Raw genomic sequence first — 18,644 nt, 5'->3', positions numbered from 1 at the left:
CATAGATTTGTGGTGCATCCTAAAGAAAAAGATATAAAAACATCAGATATTTCACGAGATATAACATACATAGGAAAACCTTACATAACCTTATTTTAAAGCAGAAAGTACAGCGGCCACCGTAAGAAAAGGCTTACAGTATTCAATTATGCAGCAGGAACTGATTAGTACATTATTGCAAGAGAACGCAAAACCTTGTGCGAGGTAACACAAAAGAAAAAAGAATTACCCATGTCCCCTAGGGAGCTCTGTGGTACACGACAATTGCCTGCGCTTTATGGGAATAGTTCTTCTCAACTCTGTGTATAACTCTGGTTGCCCAGGTGAAAAATAAATATACTAAGTATGTTAAATTTTAGCATACTTGAAGTCAGACTAATCATAAATATACTTCAAGTATGTTATTTTGGAACAACTAATTTTGTACTTAGTGTATTTTAATAGCAATTAAATTGTAGAAAATTACAATTTAAAGTATATTTAGTGTATTACAACATGCTTTTTTGGACCACTAATGTTATACTTTGTATACTTTAAGTATACGGCTTCCTATGTAACAAACGTGATTGATTAATATATCTTAAGTGTACTATTTTTGTGATCGACTGACATTTAAAATATATTTAGAATGTCTTTTAAGTATATAAGTATTACATATTTAATGTTAGTAGTGTGATGACAGTATGCCCCAATTAGATAAGATAAGATTTTTTTGTCATCAACAGATTACGAGATTTAGACCATGCTTGACTCGAGTTAAAGTGCAGGTTATATACACAACACACAATATAAATATACATACATAAAAAGATAACAAACAGCACAAAACGAGAAATAAACAGACATTAGAAGATGGTTGCAGCACCTGGAGGTGTTGCAGAGTATACAGAATTTACATTTTTAACAGAGTACACATTTGGTTTACTATAATTGCTAATGAGGTACACTTTTTAGTTACTTATCAATGTCTTTTATTATTCTTCTTTGCCACTTTGTACAATACATGCTTCATACACACTACAGTACTGCAAACATATCAAGCTACTGTCATGTATAATTCTAACTGTCTTGCCCATATGCAGAACACCACACAGGAGAAACGAAATAAGTAAAAGATAATTTATTGAAAAAAAGAAACAAAAGGGTCTGGTCCAGGAGGGGAAAGGCTCATAGAGCAGTCAGCACACTACAAAAACACAGCACGGAGATGGTGAGTTCACGGTCGTCGGAGATAAGGGATTTAGTGGGTAAACAGTGTTGACCTTACTTGGAATGCAAGCTAGCACATATTCTTTGACGTCCCTGTGAACTGAAGGCCACCAGAATTTGCGATTGATAAGGGAAATGGTGCGACCAATACCTGGATGTCCAGAAAACTTGGATGCATGGATCCATTGAAGGAAGAGGGCTCGGACTGAGATGGGTACGTAAATCTTGTTAGAGGAGCAGGAGTCGGGAGCTGGTTCAGACCGTTGGGCCTGTTTGATTACATCCTCGACCTCCCAAGTGATGGCTGCCACTGTGCAGCTGGGGGGCAGGATGGTAGTCGGTACCTTCGCCGAGTCGTCAGGAGAGTGAATATGAGACAGGGCGTCTGGTTTTAGGTTACGGGATCCTGGACAATAAGAAATGGATAGGTTAAATCTGGAAAAGAACAGGGACCAACGAAACTGGCAGGGATTAAGCCTCTTAGCAGACTGGAGATATGATAAGTTCTTATGATCCGTCCAGACCAGCACCGGATTTTCAGCTCCCTCCAACCACTCCTCTAGGGCCAGCTTGATGGCCAAGAGCTCTTGATCACCCACATCATAATTGCACTCCAGAGGGGATAATCTGCGAGAAAAAAAGGCGCACGGGTGAGTTTTATTATCGAGAGATGAAATCAGGGAAAGCACAGCGCCCACTCCGGTGTCCGAGGCATCGACCTCGACTATGAACTACTTAGTGGGATCTGGGTGGATGAGTATGGGGGCATTAGAAAAATGGTTCTTGAGTTGCCTGAAAGAGACCTCGGCCTCTGCGGTCCAACTGAATGGGGTCTTGGTAGAGTTAATGGTAAGGCTGTAGTTTCATATGAACGGTCGGTAGAAGTTGGCAAAACCAAGGAATCATTGCAATTGCTTCCTTGTCACGGAAGTTGGTCACTCTACCACTGTCCGGACCTTCTCCTCTGTGGGTCTCACCCGTCCGCCCTCTAATATGAAACCAAGAAAAGAAACAGAGATTGTGTGAAACTCGCACTTCTCTGCCTTAATGCATAACTTGTTCTCCAAAAGACGCTGAAGAACTAAACAGACATTCATTTTCTACTAGGGACTTGGAGTAGATGAGAATGTCATATAGCCTAGATACACAAAAACGAAGATATTAAGGAAATCTCTCAACACGTCATTGACAAGAGCCTGGAAAAAGGCTGGAGCGTTGGATAACCCAAACGGCATAACCAGGTATTCAAAATGGCCGACGGGGGTCTTGCACACGGTCTTCCATTCGTGCCCTTGACAAATGCGGAGTAAATGGTAGGCGTTTCTAAGGTTTAGCTTGGAGAAAATGATAGCATCATGAACTGGTTCAAAAGCGGAAGATAACAGAGGCAGAGGGTAGCCTACTTATTTTTGACAGTTATGTTATTTAAACCTCTGTAATCAATACAGGGTCGGAGGGGACCATCTTTCTTACCCACCAAGAAAAACCCCGCCCCCAGAGGAGAGGAGGATGGACGAATTATGCCGGCAGCCAAAGCCCCCTTGATGTATTTCTCCATCGTTTCACGCTCCGGTCTGGAAATGTTATATAGACGACTGGAAGGAAGTGGGGCACCGGGTAGGAGATCTATAGCACAGTCATATGGACAGTGAGGAGGTAGACAGAGGGTTTTGGACTTACTGAAAACTGGAGCCGGATCATGATATTCAGACGGAATAGGTGACAGGTGAGGAGGATCTGTCTCCTGCGGTTCTGCCGGCAGTGGACCTGGAGTCACAGCTGAGCGGAGACAAGAGGAATGGCAGGAAATGGACCAAGACGTGATATTTCTATCTACCCAGTTAATGTGAGGATTATGTTGTTTAAGCCATTTAAAACCCAAAATTATGGGTGAATTGGCTGTGGGAAAAACAAAAAAGGAGGTAAGTTCGCTGTGGTTTCCTGAAATGATTAACTGCAATGGTTTTGTCTGATGAGTTACTTGGGGAAGAGGATCGCCGTTAATGGTGGTAACTCGAAGAGGGACCGGTAAAGGTTGGATTTCGATCATCATTTGCTGCACAAAAGAGGAATCAATGAGATTTTGCTCACAGCCCAAATCAACAAGGACGGTTAATGGGACTGTCTGGTTTTTACAAATTAACGTGGCAGAGAGTGACAGGCGAGGAGAGTCTTTTTTTTGTAAATGGTCCGCCAGCCTCCTCGCTTTTGTTGGCGGACCTGACTGTTTAACTGGACTGGGCACTGGGCAAGGAAATGTCCCGGAGCTCCACAATATAGGCAGAGACGGGAGGAGATGCGTCCCTAGCGCTCCTCAGAGGTGAGCCGGGTCCTTCCCAGCTGCATAGGCTTGTGATTCAGGGATGCCTGAGGAGAGGAAACTATCGGAATGGATGTTGCGCCACCATAGAATTTTGCAGGTGGATCCCTTCGGTTCTTCTCCCTAGTACGCGACCGGATCCGATTATCGAGGCAAATTGAAATGTTTATTAGATCCTCTAAGGTCGCAGGTTCGTCTAGGGTGACAAGCTCATCTTTGATCGACTCATTTAAAGCGTTGAAGTAAGCGCTCTTTAGTGCGGCTGCGTTCCAATGAGTAGCAGCGGCTTTTATTCTAAAGTCCACAGCGATGTCAGCTACAGTTCGCTGACCCTGTTTGACTTTCCATAGTTCGCGAGAATTAAATGATTTGTCCGAATCCTGACTGAAAGTTTGTCGGAACTCCTTTAGAAAATCTTCAAACGTACAACCATAATTGGTGGGGGTAGGAAAACGGGCTTCAGCCCAGTCTAATGCCCGCCCGGACAGTAGGGAAAGGACATAAGCGATCTTAGCACTGTTGTGAGACAAACTTTGCGGGGAAAGATTGAAGATTATAGAACATTGTACAATGAAACCTCTACATCTACTCAGGTTGCCAGTTTTATTAGTTTGGACCCAGAAGCAGAGGGTGAGGCGCAGCTTAGCATGATGAATTAATGAAGGAAAAAAACACAAATCTAGGCAGCACAGGTGAGCATAGGCAAGGAGCTCAGACTCTCTGGAAATTACCTAATTATTTTTATATATTAAATTGGTAAAAGTTTCAGGCAGCACAGGCGAGCAACCACAATGACTGGCCTCAGTGGCACAAAAGGTGGCTAAGGATAGCGGCGCTGCACTAGAGGGGGCAAAAAACGGCGAGGGGGATTTTTTTTCTAGTCAGCATTTTAAGGAAGCAAGCCGAATTGGGAGACAGATGGCCTGCAGATAAGAGCTGACACCTAACCGGAGAGTACATCAAAGACTAAGGGTCAAAGTTTTATGACCTAGAGGGACATGAAAACTGAAGTTTAAAGTTATTAAAGTTTACGACCCACAGGGGTAGGGAGCTGACCCAGAGAATCTCAGGAACTGGAAATGCAGGATGACACCATTGTTTAAGTAGAGACTTCTGTGTTGACAAGTGTTGTATAAAGTACTGAAATCTCAGAGTTAAGTAAAAGTATAGGTATCTCTCCAAAATATGACTTTGGTAGAAGTCCAAGTCACTGACTGAAATGTTACTTGAGTTAAAGTTCTAAAGTATCTGAAACGTCTTGTACTTAAGTATGGAAATTGCTGTAAAAATGGAAGTACTCTAGTAAAACAAGGCAAATGCAGTTTGAATGACATTTTTTATATTTTGGTAAACTTGTCAAATACAGGTAGCCTGCTACTGTCAACATTAGGCCAAAGCTAAATACACCATGTGTGGAACTGAAACAATGCCAAACAAAGTTCATTTATACAGGTAACAATATGCTCAAGATTTCACCATAGTGCCTAGTGACCTAGCTATAGTTACTGAAACAGGAGAATTATAACCATTTCATAAGAAGTTACCTTGATGCGTTTCTTCAAGTTGGATGGGGAGTTTTTGTAAGATAGAATTTCCACATCTTTGGGCAGGCATAACATACACTTCATGCTGTACGACGAATCTTTAACACCCACGAAAGAGTATATTGTGTTTAAATAAGGCCATGGGCTCTCATCACCAGCTGCTGGTTCCCCTGCAGCCGTGTCTGACATAGTTGCAGTCGTTGTGGTCTCCGTCTCCGTCTCCTCCTCCTCCATGTGGCTGGCTGCTGCTGATTGCGAGACTTGCTTTTTGTTTAATGGGAGAAGTGAAACAGGTGTATCCTATTGGTGGTGATGAACAAGCCCAGGTACGTAGGCTACCGACTTTGTTGCAGTCAATCAGTAGGTGGGGTCAAAACACTTGCGTTTCACTCTCTCGCTTTTTTGTAAGGAGTAACTAAACCACACATTGAAAATGTATCGGAGTAAAAGTATGTAATTAAGTTCGGAAATATAGTGAAGTAAAAGTGAAAGTTATCAAAAATGTTCATACTTGAGGAAAGTATGAAGTACTCCAAAATATACTTAAGTAAAGTAGTGAAGTATTTTTACTTCGTTATTAGATAAGATAGCATAAGATAAGATTTATTTGTCATTGTCATCAACAGATTGCAACGAGATTGAGACCGTGCTTGACTCGAGTTAAAGTGCAGGTTATATACACATACACAACACACAATATAAATATACATACATAAAAAGATAAGAAACAAACAACACAAAACTAGAAACTGGTGTTGACAGCTGTGTTTTTCTGTTTGCCGCTCCTTCTATGCAAATGATTTGCACAGCTGTATTGGGACGTGGTGGCCATCCACCACCAATCCACCACTGCGTCCATCTGGACCATCCAGAGTTTCACAGCAGTCATCAGTGAACAAGTCTGTTTGAAAATTAATCTTCATGTATGGCTGGGCCCACTGCCACCGTTTCTGCTTGTGAGCACTGGTTAATGGTGGCCCAATAGTAGGTTCATGCACCACAAGCCTCTGGAGGATCCTCCACCTTCAGGTTCCAGAGGCTCCAGCAGCTTCAAATAACTGTTTGCTGCTTTGTAAGAACATTTTAACAGCTGCTCTCTTAATCCGATGAATGTGTCTAACAGAGACCTTCCTCATTATGTCTTTATCTGTACAAACTTATCTTTGTACTGAATCAGCCACAAATCTGTTCAGAGTACAATAACACTTCAGTTTTTGTTAAATATCGAATGTTTTCATACCTTGTCATACGGCACTAAACTATCTGATGATTTATGTCAGCAGAGATCCTTTCTCTTTCCCATATTGCTTGAAACTTGTAGCCTGCTTAATAATGCGGAACATCCTTCTTAACCTCTAGAACCCCAGAGGTTCCACCGGTGGAACCCGACGGACCCACCGGTGGGTCCGTCGGGTTCTAGAGGTTAAGTAGATTTCCTTTAATTGAGCTCACCAGACAAACTAATCAACCAGCTCTCTGAAATTAATTATAGTGATTCAAAGAGCCCTGACACACAATACAATCTATAAATTTAATAGCACAACAAAAAATGTTATCTTTATAACACTTAAATCCAATTTGAATAATAATTTGGAACACGGTGTAGAAATTAGAATTTCTATATGGCAATATAAGAATTGCAATATAGCAATTTCTATATTGCTTGACATATTCTCTAATATGTCAGGGAACTTTAATATGTTTCCTGACATATTCAGTCAGGGAACTTTAATATGGTGACTTCAACATCTTATTAAACACCAAATTTGATTCTTCTAATGGGAAAGGTGATGTATGGAATATTGATAAGAGGATGGGCCACCTCATGGACAATTTAGGATTAGTTGATGTATGGAGAAAGCACCACCCAACTAATAGAGAATACACCCACTTCTTGTACCCACATGACATATATTCTAGGTTAGATTACATTTGTATGTTCAACAATGATTTGTTTAAAATCCAAACTTGTGAAATTGGTCCCTTTACAATTTTGAACCATAATCCAGTTTATGCTGATATTTGTCTGAACAGGAAAAATAGATGGAGGTTGAACACAAATATTCTGAACTATTCAAATATTTAAGAAAATTTGAAATAAGAAATAGAAAATTATTTAGCATGCGGGCACACTGCAGCCTGAAGTGACCCAATTCCGATTGTTTTTGAAAGGAAGAAAAACGACAACGGAATATATGAGAATTAAGTTGCTAATATGCTGCTCCAGTCGGGCAACAAGCTGTACTCCACCGTTAACATCCATATTTACTTCTGCAAACACTGAGCACTTGTTCTTTTTATGGCAGCTGCTATAAAAAGAACAAGTGCTCAGTGTTTGCAGAAGCAGATCACTGAGAATACTGACGCTGTTGTGCCCTCTCCTGCACTTTCAGGTCGTTGCCCGTTCACACTGCTGAACACATACAGGTTGCATATATGTGGCAATGTGAACGGCCCTGGCAACAAAATCTGATTTGACAAAAAATTGGAATTGGGTCACTTCAGGCTGCAGTGTGAACACAGCCTTAGTTAAAAATAGTAATGAGGAGATGTCACCACAAATATTAAGGGACGCACTGAAGGCGGTGAGTAAAGGAAAAATTATTAGTATTTCCATCCACCTTAAACAAGAAAATTGGCAAAAACATAAATTCTTGGAAGATAATCTGCTAAAGCTGCAACACCAACACTCCTTGACTCTGAACCATGACAGTCAAGGATATTGTAAAATTCAAAAAAAAAGAATTAGATGACCTAAACATGATTGATGTACAGAAAAAAAAATTAACAAGCAGCAACATTGAAGTAGGAGGGAAATCACTAAAACGTCTTTTGTATAAACTCAGAAAGCAGCAAGAGGAGAGGACTATACACAAAATAAAAAATCCTTGAGCCAGGTCCGTAGACAAAAAAATAGACTTTAGTGTTAAGTTTAGATGCCGAAAAGGTGTTTGATCCTGTGAGGTGGTCATTTTTATATCAGGTATTTGGGAAATTTGGTTTTGATGAATCTATAATAAATACTATTCCTGTATATACAGTACAGACCAAAAGTTTGGACACACCTTGTAATTGAATTCAATTACAAGGTGTGTCCAAACTTTTGGTCTCCACTGTGTGTGTGTATATATATAAATATATATATATGTGTATACATATTATATACATATTACATATATACATATTATTGTACTGTAATGTGCTTTCTTAATAAAAATGTTAATTAAAAAAATTAAGAAACTGAATGGTTGTGAATTCAGAGATTGAAAATGTTCTAAGTAATTCATGAGGCACATCTGACAACAACTTTCATCCCCTTTAGCCTGGAAATATTTGTTTAAAAATCATGATGATATCTCTAGGAAAATAAGAATAGCTTTCTATTCCACCCCCACAAAAAATAAATATTAATTTCATAATTATGTATGAAGTTTTCTCTGTAGTGACTTTCTGCAAAAGAAATTCAAAATAAATATCCTGTGTGTTTTGTTTTTTTCAGCTGCAACTTCATTAATGTTTTTAGAAAGATTTTCAAAGGTGAATATTGTTCAAGAAATCTATTCCATATTTATATTTTAATATAATAAAATTTTGTCTCCTATCAGGGGATGAAGAGTTAAATTATGACAAAACAATTTAATCCTCTATCTAAATTTTTATTCACAAATACCGCTTTCTAAAAATCACCTCCATTTTTAAATCTTAAAACATTGATGAAAAAGAAACATGACTGAACTAAATTACAGATGAACTAAGTACCACAGAAGCAAGCAAAACCCAAACAATCCCAGATCATGACACTCTCAGCCATCCATAATCCTCAGTGAGTCTGAGGTAATGTTTTTGCTCCAAACACTGGATTTAGAATGACTACTGGTGGTGCAGCAAATACAGCTTTTTAGTTGGTACTACACACCTTAATGTTTGTAAAACTTTAGTTAATGGTTTGAACAAATAATTGGCACTAAGGGATCATACTCTCTTCAATTACAAAGAATATAGCAGGTGAAATTGAATTAGTTTAAACATCATAAGTTTAAAGCCTTAAGACTCTAGCTTAGTTTTTATTTTCAGTTGAACCTTTTGTGTTCTTATTTTAGTTTATATTCCCATTATAAACCAGGAGTGGATCAGATAATTTGTCATTGTGTTGTTAGAAATGAAACCTGCCTTCCTTATTTCACAAATGGATGAGTTATCCAGTTGTATTGCTGTATCATATCTCTGGCATCAAGATATGAAATTTTTGTCGTCTTTAGTGTGGCTAACCTCTTCCTAACCTGAGTTGGGTTTCCTCCTGTCCTTTATAAGGGAAATTCAACCCCCCATATCCAAAGAACCTCCTCTGTCCTTCACCCTGTCCCCCGGTTCTGAGGACTCAGGCTTGGATGACTCTTCATTTCGCAGCGCTCTGGAAGAACCGGAAAATTCTGTGGAGAGGGAGATCCGACTGACATTAGAAAGAGAAGAACAGCACCGAAGGGAGAGGGGAATGATTGCTCAGGGCCTGACGATACCCAGGTAATGTAAACAGGTTAAGATTGTATGGACTCATCAAGCCTATGCATTGACTGTTCAGATTACAAATTTTTGTTCTTTTTTCTGTGTACAGTCTATACAACCTAGGGACAGAAGGATCTGTGCCCAGACCTCCAGTCTTCCATACCCCTACTCTGTCCATCTCTCCATCCCCCTCCTGCTCATCCTCTCTCCCCCGATCAATGTATCATGAAATGACAGCCAAAAACGTAATCATTCTTGAACCCGACTCCTCTGGCTCCAGCTCCAGGAACTACCTACTCTCCACTGCTAACAGTGGCCTCTCTGATTGGTCTCCCAGTCTTGATGTGGCACCCTCAGAAAACGTCATTGTGGTGGAGACCTCCAATTTGATCATTCGCAGTGCTTCTGAGTTTTGCCTGAGCTCTGGGCCTCCGCCTGTAGAGACACAAGAGAGTACTTTCGCTTCTAATCCATTCTTCAAGTTGCGTTCCATCAGCAGTCAGTCTCTAGTGGAGCAAGAGATCAAGATGGTGAGACAGAGAGAAGAGGAGTGGAGGAAACAAAGGGAGGAACTGTGGCAAAGAAAACAAGAGGAACAGTGGAGGACAGGGAGAGGGCGGTATGACACTGTCCTGGTGTCACCAAGCCTAAACGAGAACATCACTTTCAGTGGTATGTAGTGTTTATCTAAAATATATGAATGAAGCAACAGTTTCTTTATATAATGTAGAACCCACATATTGTTTGCAGATATATTTGTTGTTTTCCTTTATTCTCATTTTGTATTCTATTCCAATTCCTGATTCTAGTGCCAGTGGTTCCAGAGAGATCTGTTTCCTCCCCATCATCGCCTTCCAGACCACGGAAAATGGAACGCTCTAGTTTGTCTTGTGACCACAAGGTTGGCAGACATGCACACACATGCAAACATAAACATTAGAGCTTGTATTTATGCTGACCCTACATAGAAGTAAAAAGTAAAACAAAACAAAAATTTAATATACATCTGTTTACAAGTCTGATGATGCAAGTTATACAATTTGATCACCACTCTCCAGGGCCATGTAGAGACCTTCGGAGAAGCAGGGGCTCAAAGTTAAAAAGAGGCACGTTGAACAAAATCTTAAAACATTGTACAACAACATAGCAACAACCTATATTAATCAAACATGTAATATATAATTGGCTCATACTGCTTCGCTGTCATCATGTGGGGACAAATGTAGTCCATACAAATGTATAACTACATCGATAGGTATACGTTGCTGTTGAGGGGTTTATGCTTACTCGTCCACACAAAATCTGATGAACGATGAACTTTTCTTCAACATTACATGAGAATTCTTTAATCTTGCACAGCATTCCAAATTTTAACAGTCAAAAACTGTAGGGCTTACTTGACCACATCACATCCAATTTTCTTTCTGAAGTAAGTGACACAGCACTTTCCATATATTTTCAATTACGTCCTTTAGGTGGCGCTTTTCTACAAAAAATTAAACCTTATTGTAAAGAAAATATCTAAATATGCAAAAGGCATACACATTGTTCAAACTGACATTTCTGGCTCTTGCATAATCCATTCAGCAGAGATAAAATAAAAAAAAGTGCCACTATTGTGAGGATACTTGCAAAAATAAATACAACAATTTTTCTAACGTCAACATTAGATCTACGTTTTTATTCAGAAGCAATTGAATGTTGGAAAAACTAGATTTTCTTGCCCATAATCTGATAGTTAGAGGGCGCGGTTCTGTCCCCTCATCCTTACCATGGGCCTGGTATCTTAACCAGGACCACTTTGGGGCACTGATATACGTTATGAATTGTAATCTCCAGGGGTCTCAATCATAAAACATTGCATAGGATCTATGTGAAAAGTGTACATTTGCCCCAAAACTGAGATTTGATTGTCTCAGACTTTGACACATTTTATGTGTTAATCTGGAGCCCACATCACCTTGGTTATCTTCCAGGGAGAGGAAGGTGATGGTGAGAAAACTTTGCTGAGATGTTGTGTAGACTTTAAGATTTAATTAGGTTTGATGGCCCGTTTTTTATTTGAATGGTCCTTATGTACAACAATGGCTCACCAGTGGTAACATAAATAACACTGTTGTACCGCTTAGAATAAAGTTGCTCTGTAATACAAGTTTGACTGTGGAATGAACTTAAATGTTTGAGAGGAATTATGATGCAGTGTGACTTCAATTCCCCACCTTAGTGTATGTGTCATCAGTTTCCCACAATCTCCAAAACCAATGCCCATAAAGTTTTTTTTATAGATCAAAAGCTTTGTGTGAAAAATGACTTACGCCAGTGTCAGACCCAATTTCTGTGTAGACATGTTTATAAACGAGACCCCTGATGATTGAGTATGATCAGTACTAAAATAAAATGTAACTGTGATGTCACAGGAAATTCAGCGTATCCAATTCTGTTGCAGAAGAATACTGTGGATTTACAATCTTCACCTTAACTATAAAAATTAGAGAAAAGTCAGAAATAGCAAACATACTTGGATGTGGCATGACTTTGTATTGTGAAAATGTCTATATGTTTAAAAATGATTATATATTTTATTTATATAACCCTTCTCAAATAATCAAACACACTTTACAGGAATCAAGTAAAATTACAAACAGAGCACTTCAGTACAATTAACAAAATAAATTTTTAAAAAGTAACACATAAATACGTAGCATTGTTTACTAGAAGGGTAAAAACAGGACACTATTCATACATCAGAAGCTGGTGATTTTGTTTTGAGAAAAGATTTGAATGTGAATAGATGTGTTCAGTCACAAATGTTTTGGGCAGAGAGTTCCCAAAGGTGAGTACAGCAAGAGAGAAGGAAAACTATCACCCTTGGTCCGGTGCTTGGTCCTATGTGATGGAGACAGGCAGTTGAACATCAAAAATAATCCTGCATCAGTTCATCTGTTTCTTTTGCATTCTGCTCTGCCTTATCAAACCCCCAGTGGGTGGTGGCAGATGGCTGCTTGTAGCGAGACAGTGTCTACTTGAATATTTTTCCTGTTTAAAAGGACTTTTTCCTCTCCACTGTCACATACATGCTTGTTATGAGGGATTGCTGTGAAGTCAGTGACAATGCAAATGATTGTCACTACGTGCTCGTCCAGGAAGAGGGAATGTTGCAAATTACATTCCAGCAGAAGGTCCAAAGGAAACTGGTAACTCAAAACAAGAAGAAATTAAGTTACCATTCACATCTTGGTGTGACGGTAGGGACAGCTGTCACATGCAGTTTGATGAATTTGGTGGAGATTTCATCAAACTGCATGTGACAGATTGATGGATATCGTCAGCATAGCAGTGGATGTGGAGGCCATGGCAGCGGATGATGGAACTTAGGACTATCTTTTACAGGATCAAGAGTAGAGGGCCAAGCACAAAACCCTGGGGAACACCTTGTGATAGAAGGGTAGTGGAGGAGATGCAAATATTGATGCCGATAAATTGTTGAATGTTTGTGATATATGACTGTAACCAGGAGAGGCTTGCATTTCCTGCCTCCTCAACATGTCAGTGTTCTACACAGTCCTCTAATGCTCCATCATTTGATCCAGGTACGTTGCGGCGTAGAAATATTTAAAAGATGCTAGACACTCACTCTTGAGGACTGGAGTTGAAGACCCCTGCACTAGGGTCACATTCATCCATCCCCACTCACAAACACATTGGAGAGACAGACAACCACATAATCCAGCATCAAAAATAATCATAATCTATTTTTAACACTCTTCTTCAAACTAATAAGAGTTAATGATTTATTGTATAACTTGACTCATTATTTGTAATAAAATTTTAATGTTAGGTTACAGATTTTTTTTCCTAATTTATTTATTCTCTCATTGCACTGTATTGTGAACTTTCTGATTTGTTAATCAGTTGGACTGATTATGCTTATCAGTTTGTTCATGGTTTTTCTAATTTTCTACCTGTTACACCTTCATTCTTTATTCAATCATACTTGTTCCATCCATCCATCCATCCATCCATCCATCCATCCATCCATCCATCCATCCATCCATCCATCCATCCATCCATCCATCCATCCATCCATCCATCCATCCATCCATCCATCCATCCATCAATACGCCATGGCTCTTTGCTTCAGTGGTTTAGCTAAAATTCCCCCTCCTTCCAGTTTTCCCTTTCCCAGTCTTCAGTTCCACGTCGTCAGAAAGTCCTGGCACAGCGGTGGGAGGCCTCACTCTCAGCCAATCAGAAGAAGGAGTAAATGGAAAGAATTTTTAACTTTTTCAAAGCCATGATGGAATCATACATTGTTTATCTTTGTTGCACCCATTAGGGCAAAACGATCTTGTCTACCAGTAAGATTTGTTTAAAAAAATATAGAAATGTACCTGTTTTTGCTTTCCCTAAAGACTGTTTAGAAAGTGCTTGTAACATTGTGTTTTGCTGGATGATGTATGACATACTGTTCAGTTCTTTTTCTTTTTGACATACTGGCCTGTTCAGATCTCTAAGATTTCCACAGAGCCGGCCTAAGGTTGTATAATGCACCAAATAACATTCAATTTGGCTACTCTTTGGGGACTGCCTAGAAATTTGTTAAAATAAATAAATCACAGCAATTATGAAAACTGTGCAGAATTTCTGCTAATGTGTAGATTTTTTTTAAAAAACATTAATGTCAAAACAAATAAAAAGAAATTTAACGGAAAACAGACATAATTTGAAAATGTACTAAATCATATATGTAGCTTAAAAATAAAATTGTGTTTTAAAACTGAATTTCTGGAGTCATGTATGTCCCTTAGTTTATGTTAAGAAAAATTCCAAAAAAAAAGTGACTAACTAAATAAAAAAAGTTTAATGTATTTACTTAATTTTATATATGGACTTATACATTTTTTTCTTATTTGTCTGACTTTTATGTTTTTAATATCTTCCTTTAATTAGCAAAAAGGTCATACGGATCAGTTCAGAAAATGGCATGTTAAACAATAAAAAGAGGGCAGAAAATACAGAAACTTCAAAAAGGTATCCAAGTTTCAATCTTTGTCCAATTCAACAGGATTATTGAATTCTTGAAAACTGCAACCTGGTTTGATCAAATACTGTATGAACTACAGCTGATAAAGCTTGTGCCAGTCTTACAAACCACATGACAGAAGATGTTGGAAAACATAATCTAACAAGCTAGTTGGTTGATTAAAAAAAAGAAGAAAAACACATCTCCTGTTAAAGCAAACACAGTTTGATCATATATATTTTAACAATAAGCCCAAATTTCATTAACATGCATGAAAAAACCCCAAAACAAAAAGTGTGTGTTGTTTGAATCAGCCACTCCATATGAGTTATAGTGATAGCACTTTTGCATGGTTAACAGATTTAAGATTTTTGAAAGTTTTAAGATGAATTCTAGTTCTGAGAGGTAAATACTCACTGAGAAGAGAACAGGACTGATGTAAAAGAAAACTTCTTCTTAGAAAAAGTAAGTAATTATTACTTACCTCCAAAACTGTGTTCTCAGAGGGACCAATCTAGAGTAGAGGGCCTAATCGGCTACTTAATTTGCTTCTGCCTGTGGCCGGCTCTGTATTTCTCTACTGGTTTTAGCTATAAACTTGTCTAACTTCAAATATTCTACATTATGCTACCTTGTGTTTTTCTTCTTTTTAATTGCCACAAACCCTTACGTAACCTGTGTTATGGATTATAAAACCTGTCCATCATGTATTTATTCAGTTTATTGAACATAATTCACTGTAATACAATTTTTAGTTGTTACTGTAATAGCTACATTTTTTCATCTAAAGTACATTTTCTGCGAAGAAACTTTGCAGAAACTTTATTAGCAGAAAGAAACTTAATTTTTGAAAACCGTTGCATTTCAAGTGTAAGGCTTTGAAAATCACTGTCTGGATGAAGTACTCACATGCTAAAGTCACTGATTAATGGTTTTTTCCTCATTTAATTTCTTGCCACTCAGATACCTCTTTCCTGAGACCTGACCTAAAGCATGTCCAAATTTTAGGACTGTTTTTGTTTCATAGCAGTGTTTTCTCATGAGCATAATTAGAATAACAATGGGTTCAGTTGTAAGCTAACAAGGCTCTTCAAATGTTTGTCAAAATTGATGCTTCAGGTTCAGGATGCGAGCGTCAGCAGAAGCAAATAAAAGGAGGTTAAAAAACGAATTCTGATGATAGTTGAGTTAATCCCGCAATAAAATTTGCAGCCTGTTCAAACTGTGTCCATCTGTGGCTCTACAAAGTGAGCAAGTATTTAAAGAAACCAGTATTCTAACAAATAGCTCTACTGAAGATTTGTACAGATTTTTTTTTATTTCCTACTGGGTTCCTGTAAAAGAGAATTAGTGTATTTTTGATGCATATATTTATTAACTGAACAATACTTAGAAATGCTGAAATCCTTTTCAGTTGTAAAAGTCTTGCCTTAGCAATGAGGTTTAACAATGTGAGGTCCTGTTTATTTTTAGGAAACTCTAATGTGTGGTGTGTACATGTTTCCATCTGGTCACTATCTTACTTTAGTTTAGTTTCTGCATTAAATCTCTGCAAGCTTATCCAATAGTTTCTGCAAAGATCTCAAGTCTGAAGTTTAAAGGTGTAATGAGATCAGTAGTGATCACCACCAGGATGTTTCAATCTGGAGAGACTCAGACAGAGAAAATGAACAGCGATTAAAAAGGTTTATTGACAGACATGAATTTAAAGTTCTTTGGCGCTCGGGCCCCGGCTGTGGTCATCAAGCTGTGAATTGCAATAAGCTCGGATGAGCATTCCCGATGTAGGATAGGAATGTCATCCCCCCGGGACCCGACCCTGGTGGTGGAGGTCGGAGAAGGATGCGAGCTTGAGGATCCGGGCGAGGGAAGGTGGAGGGGTGGAGGAGGGTTGAGCGCGGTTGGGATGCGGAAGACGCCATGGATGGAGGTCCTTTTCAGCTGGGCCTTGGAAGGCGATTGGACGTGACGTGGCTTGGTCCAGCGTTGATAGGACAGCGGTGATGGGCGGGATGCTCCGATAGGACGAGCCAGGTGGGGCTAAAGAGTCTTCCAGTTTGAATTTGCGCCCAGGCTTCATAATAAAATAGTGATGGGTTGATCAGTGCAGCTGTTTTAGTTCAGCATTCATGCTCTTGCCATTACTACGTTAAATATCAAGATTTAGTTACAAACGATTAACACACATCCCATATGATATTTTCAATTCAGACAGAACAGACATTGTAAATTAGAACAGATTAAAACTTCTATCTAATATGCTCAAGATTTTCTTATTAGTTTTCTGCTTATTTTGGCTAGAATGAACTAGAAACATTTTAAAATGAGTATATGTGACCTACACACTTTTAGGAATTTGGTCTAATATGAAGAACTCTACTAATTAGACTAATTTTGATTAAATCATGAATATTACATCTAACTTAAAATGCTCTACTGATTAGTCTATCTATTCCAGGGGTTCCCAAACTTTACCATGCCAAGGCCCCCTACACCAGTACATTTTCAGCTGAGGCCCCCCTCATATGAAACATGCGTAAACACTTGTGTGTAAGCTACAGCGACAGAATTAAAAAATGAGTGAACAAACCATCTAAATAAAAACGTTATTTTGTAAAGATGAAGTCACAATTATATTTTATTAATCTTTAATTCATTGCTCTTTTCCTCACTGAAATGATTTATTAAGTGTACTAGAACAACTTGCCTTGAGAGTCAGTTATTATTATTGCCAAATGAAAAAAACGTTTGTCTCATGATAACATGTTCAATAAAGTGTTCAACATCTGAGAGTTTCTGTGTCTGTATCTGTACCAGAGGTGTCAGGCTCATTTTCAATTTGGGCCAAATCAAGATCATGAATGTCCTCAAATGAATGATAGGCTTTTGTTGTGGCAAAAGCCTATCATCATGGGTGAATTAGAGAAAATGTTGTGATTGACTGCATGTCGTGGAAAAAATACTATTTCCAAGCACTGTTCAGGTAAAATCGCTCAATCAGGTTTATTCATATATTGTGCACAATACAGAGAGCTTGTAGGACAATCAGTAATGAAGCAAGTCTGGATGAAAAGCTCTGCCAGGCAGAGAAACACATGAGTTTTATACAAAGGGATAAGAGATCCAAAGCACGGATCTGACTGGTTCCTATGCAGCTGTGAAAAACAACATCCAACCTTGTACTTGTAACCAAAATAGTTTTAACTTGGTGGGAATATTCAGGAACTTAGAAGAAACATAAAAATACAACTAGCAGGTATGACCTTACTGTAATTTTTCCCACTACACTGCATAAAGTCTAACCTCAGGTCCAATACCACCAGTGTTAATGGTTTGGGATGATTTATTTTACACACAAGGTTATTTAAATCTGCAGAGACTCACACAGAGAAAAAGCAGCAGTTCGAAAGTTTTATTGGCCCAAAGTTTTTTGGTGCTTGGTGCTTTATTAAGTTGAACATGGGTTCAACTGAGTAATTTGTAGAATTGCTGTATACCTGAATTTATCGTAGTTCATTCTCATGCTTGGCCCTATAATGCCTCAGCATTCAGGAGGTGGATTTATTTAAATAAGACAGTTCTGTCAAACATATGCGACACTTCACCTGCATCTTTCAAGTCTTTTTTTTCAAACAATGCTGCAATTATATGTTAAATGTAATGTGTTCTTTTTTTTTAATTTCTATGTATCTCAAATCTTGACAAAACCTGGCAGGAGAAAGGTAGCATTCAAGAGCAGGGACAGAGACAGCTACAGCTACAAAGATGCAAAATACAAGTTAATGCAGAGGTGAGAAAAGCAAAACTACTGTTTGAGAGACTCCAGCAACACAAACTTAGCTAAAGTCAGCTATCTCATAACATGTTATTCTGTCAAAATAACATAACATGCTACAGTTCTTAGTACTACTTCAAATGAATAAAGGTGAAGGTGGTTGCATCTGTCCGAGATCCTCTTCTTTCAGGTTTTGCATGTTGCACTCCGTTTTTTTGTTTGATACTTCATAATTGATGTACCCAAAATAAATTATTCAGGGGAGCATAT

General features: G+C 38.5%; 1 protein-coding gene across 3 annotated transcripts in view; it reads left to right on the top strand.

Moving 5' to 3' along the window:
- The window catches only part of LOC122840793, a 51,683-nt gene extending 34,300 nt beyond the window's left edge, over window positions 1-17,383 (top strand). For 2 of the 3 annotated variants that reach the window (XM_044133441.1, XM_044133438.1), the window contains exons 4-7: window positions 9,385-9,594; window positions 9,686-10,248; window positions 10,386-10,477; window positions 13,726-17,383. In XM_044133441.1, the coding sequence (XP_043989376.1) occupies window positions 9,385-9,594; window positions 9,686-10,248; window positions 10,386-10,477; window positions 13,726-13,857 (997 nt within the window). In that variant the 3' untranslated portion in view covers window positions 13,858-17,383. The remainder of the gene's footprint in view (window positions 1-9,384; window positions 9,595-9,685; window positions 10,249-10,385; window positions 10,478-13,725) is intronic. The other variant, XM_044133440.1, reaches the window with a different exon arrangement.
- Window positions 17,384-18,644: the final 1,261 nt, after the last annotated feature.

Source organism: Gambusia affinis, linkage group LG12 (genome assembly GCF_019740435.1).
Source record: "Gambusia affinis linkage group LG12, SWU_Gaff_1.0, whole genome shotgun sequence".
Classification (NCBI taxonomy): Eukaryota; Metazoa; Chordata; class Actinopteri; order Cyprinodontiformes; family Poeciliidae; genus Gambusia; species Gambusia affinis.
Note: the sequence above shows the minus strand (reverse complement) of the source record. Positions and strands in the feature narration are given on the sequence as shown.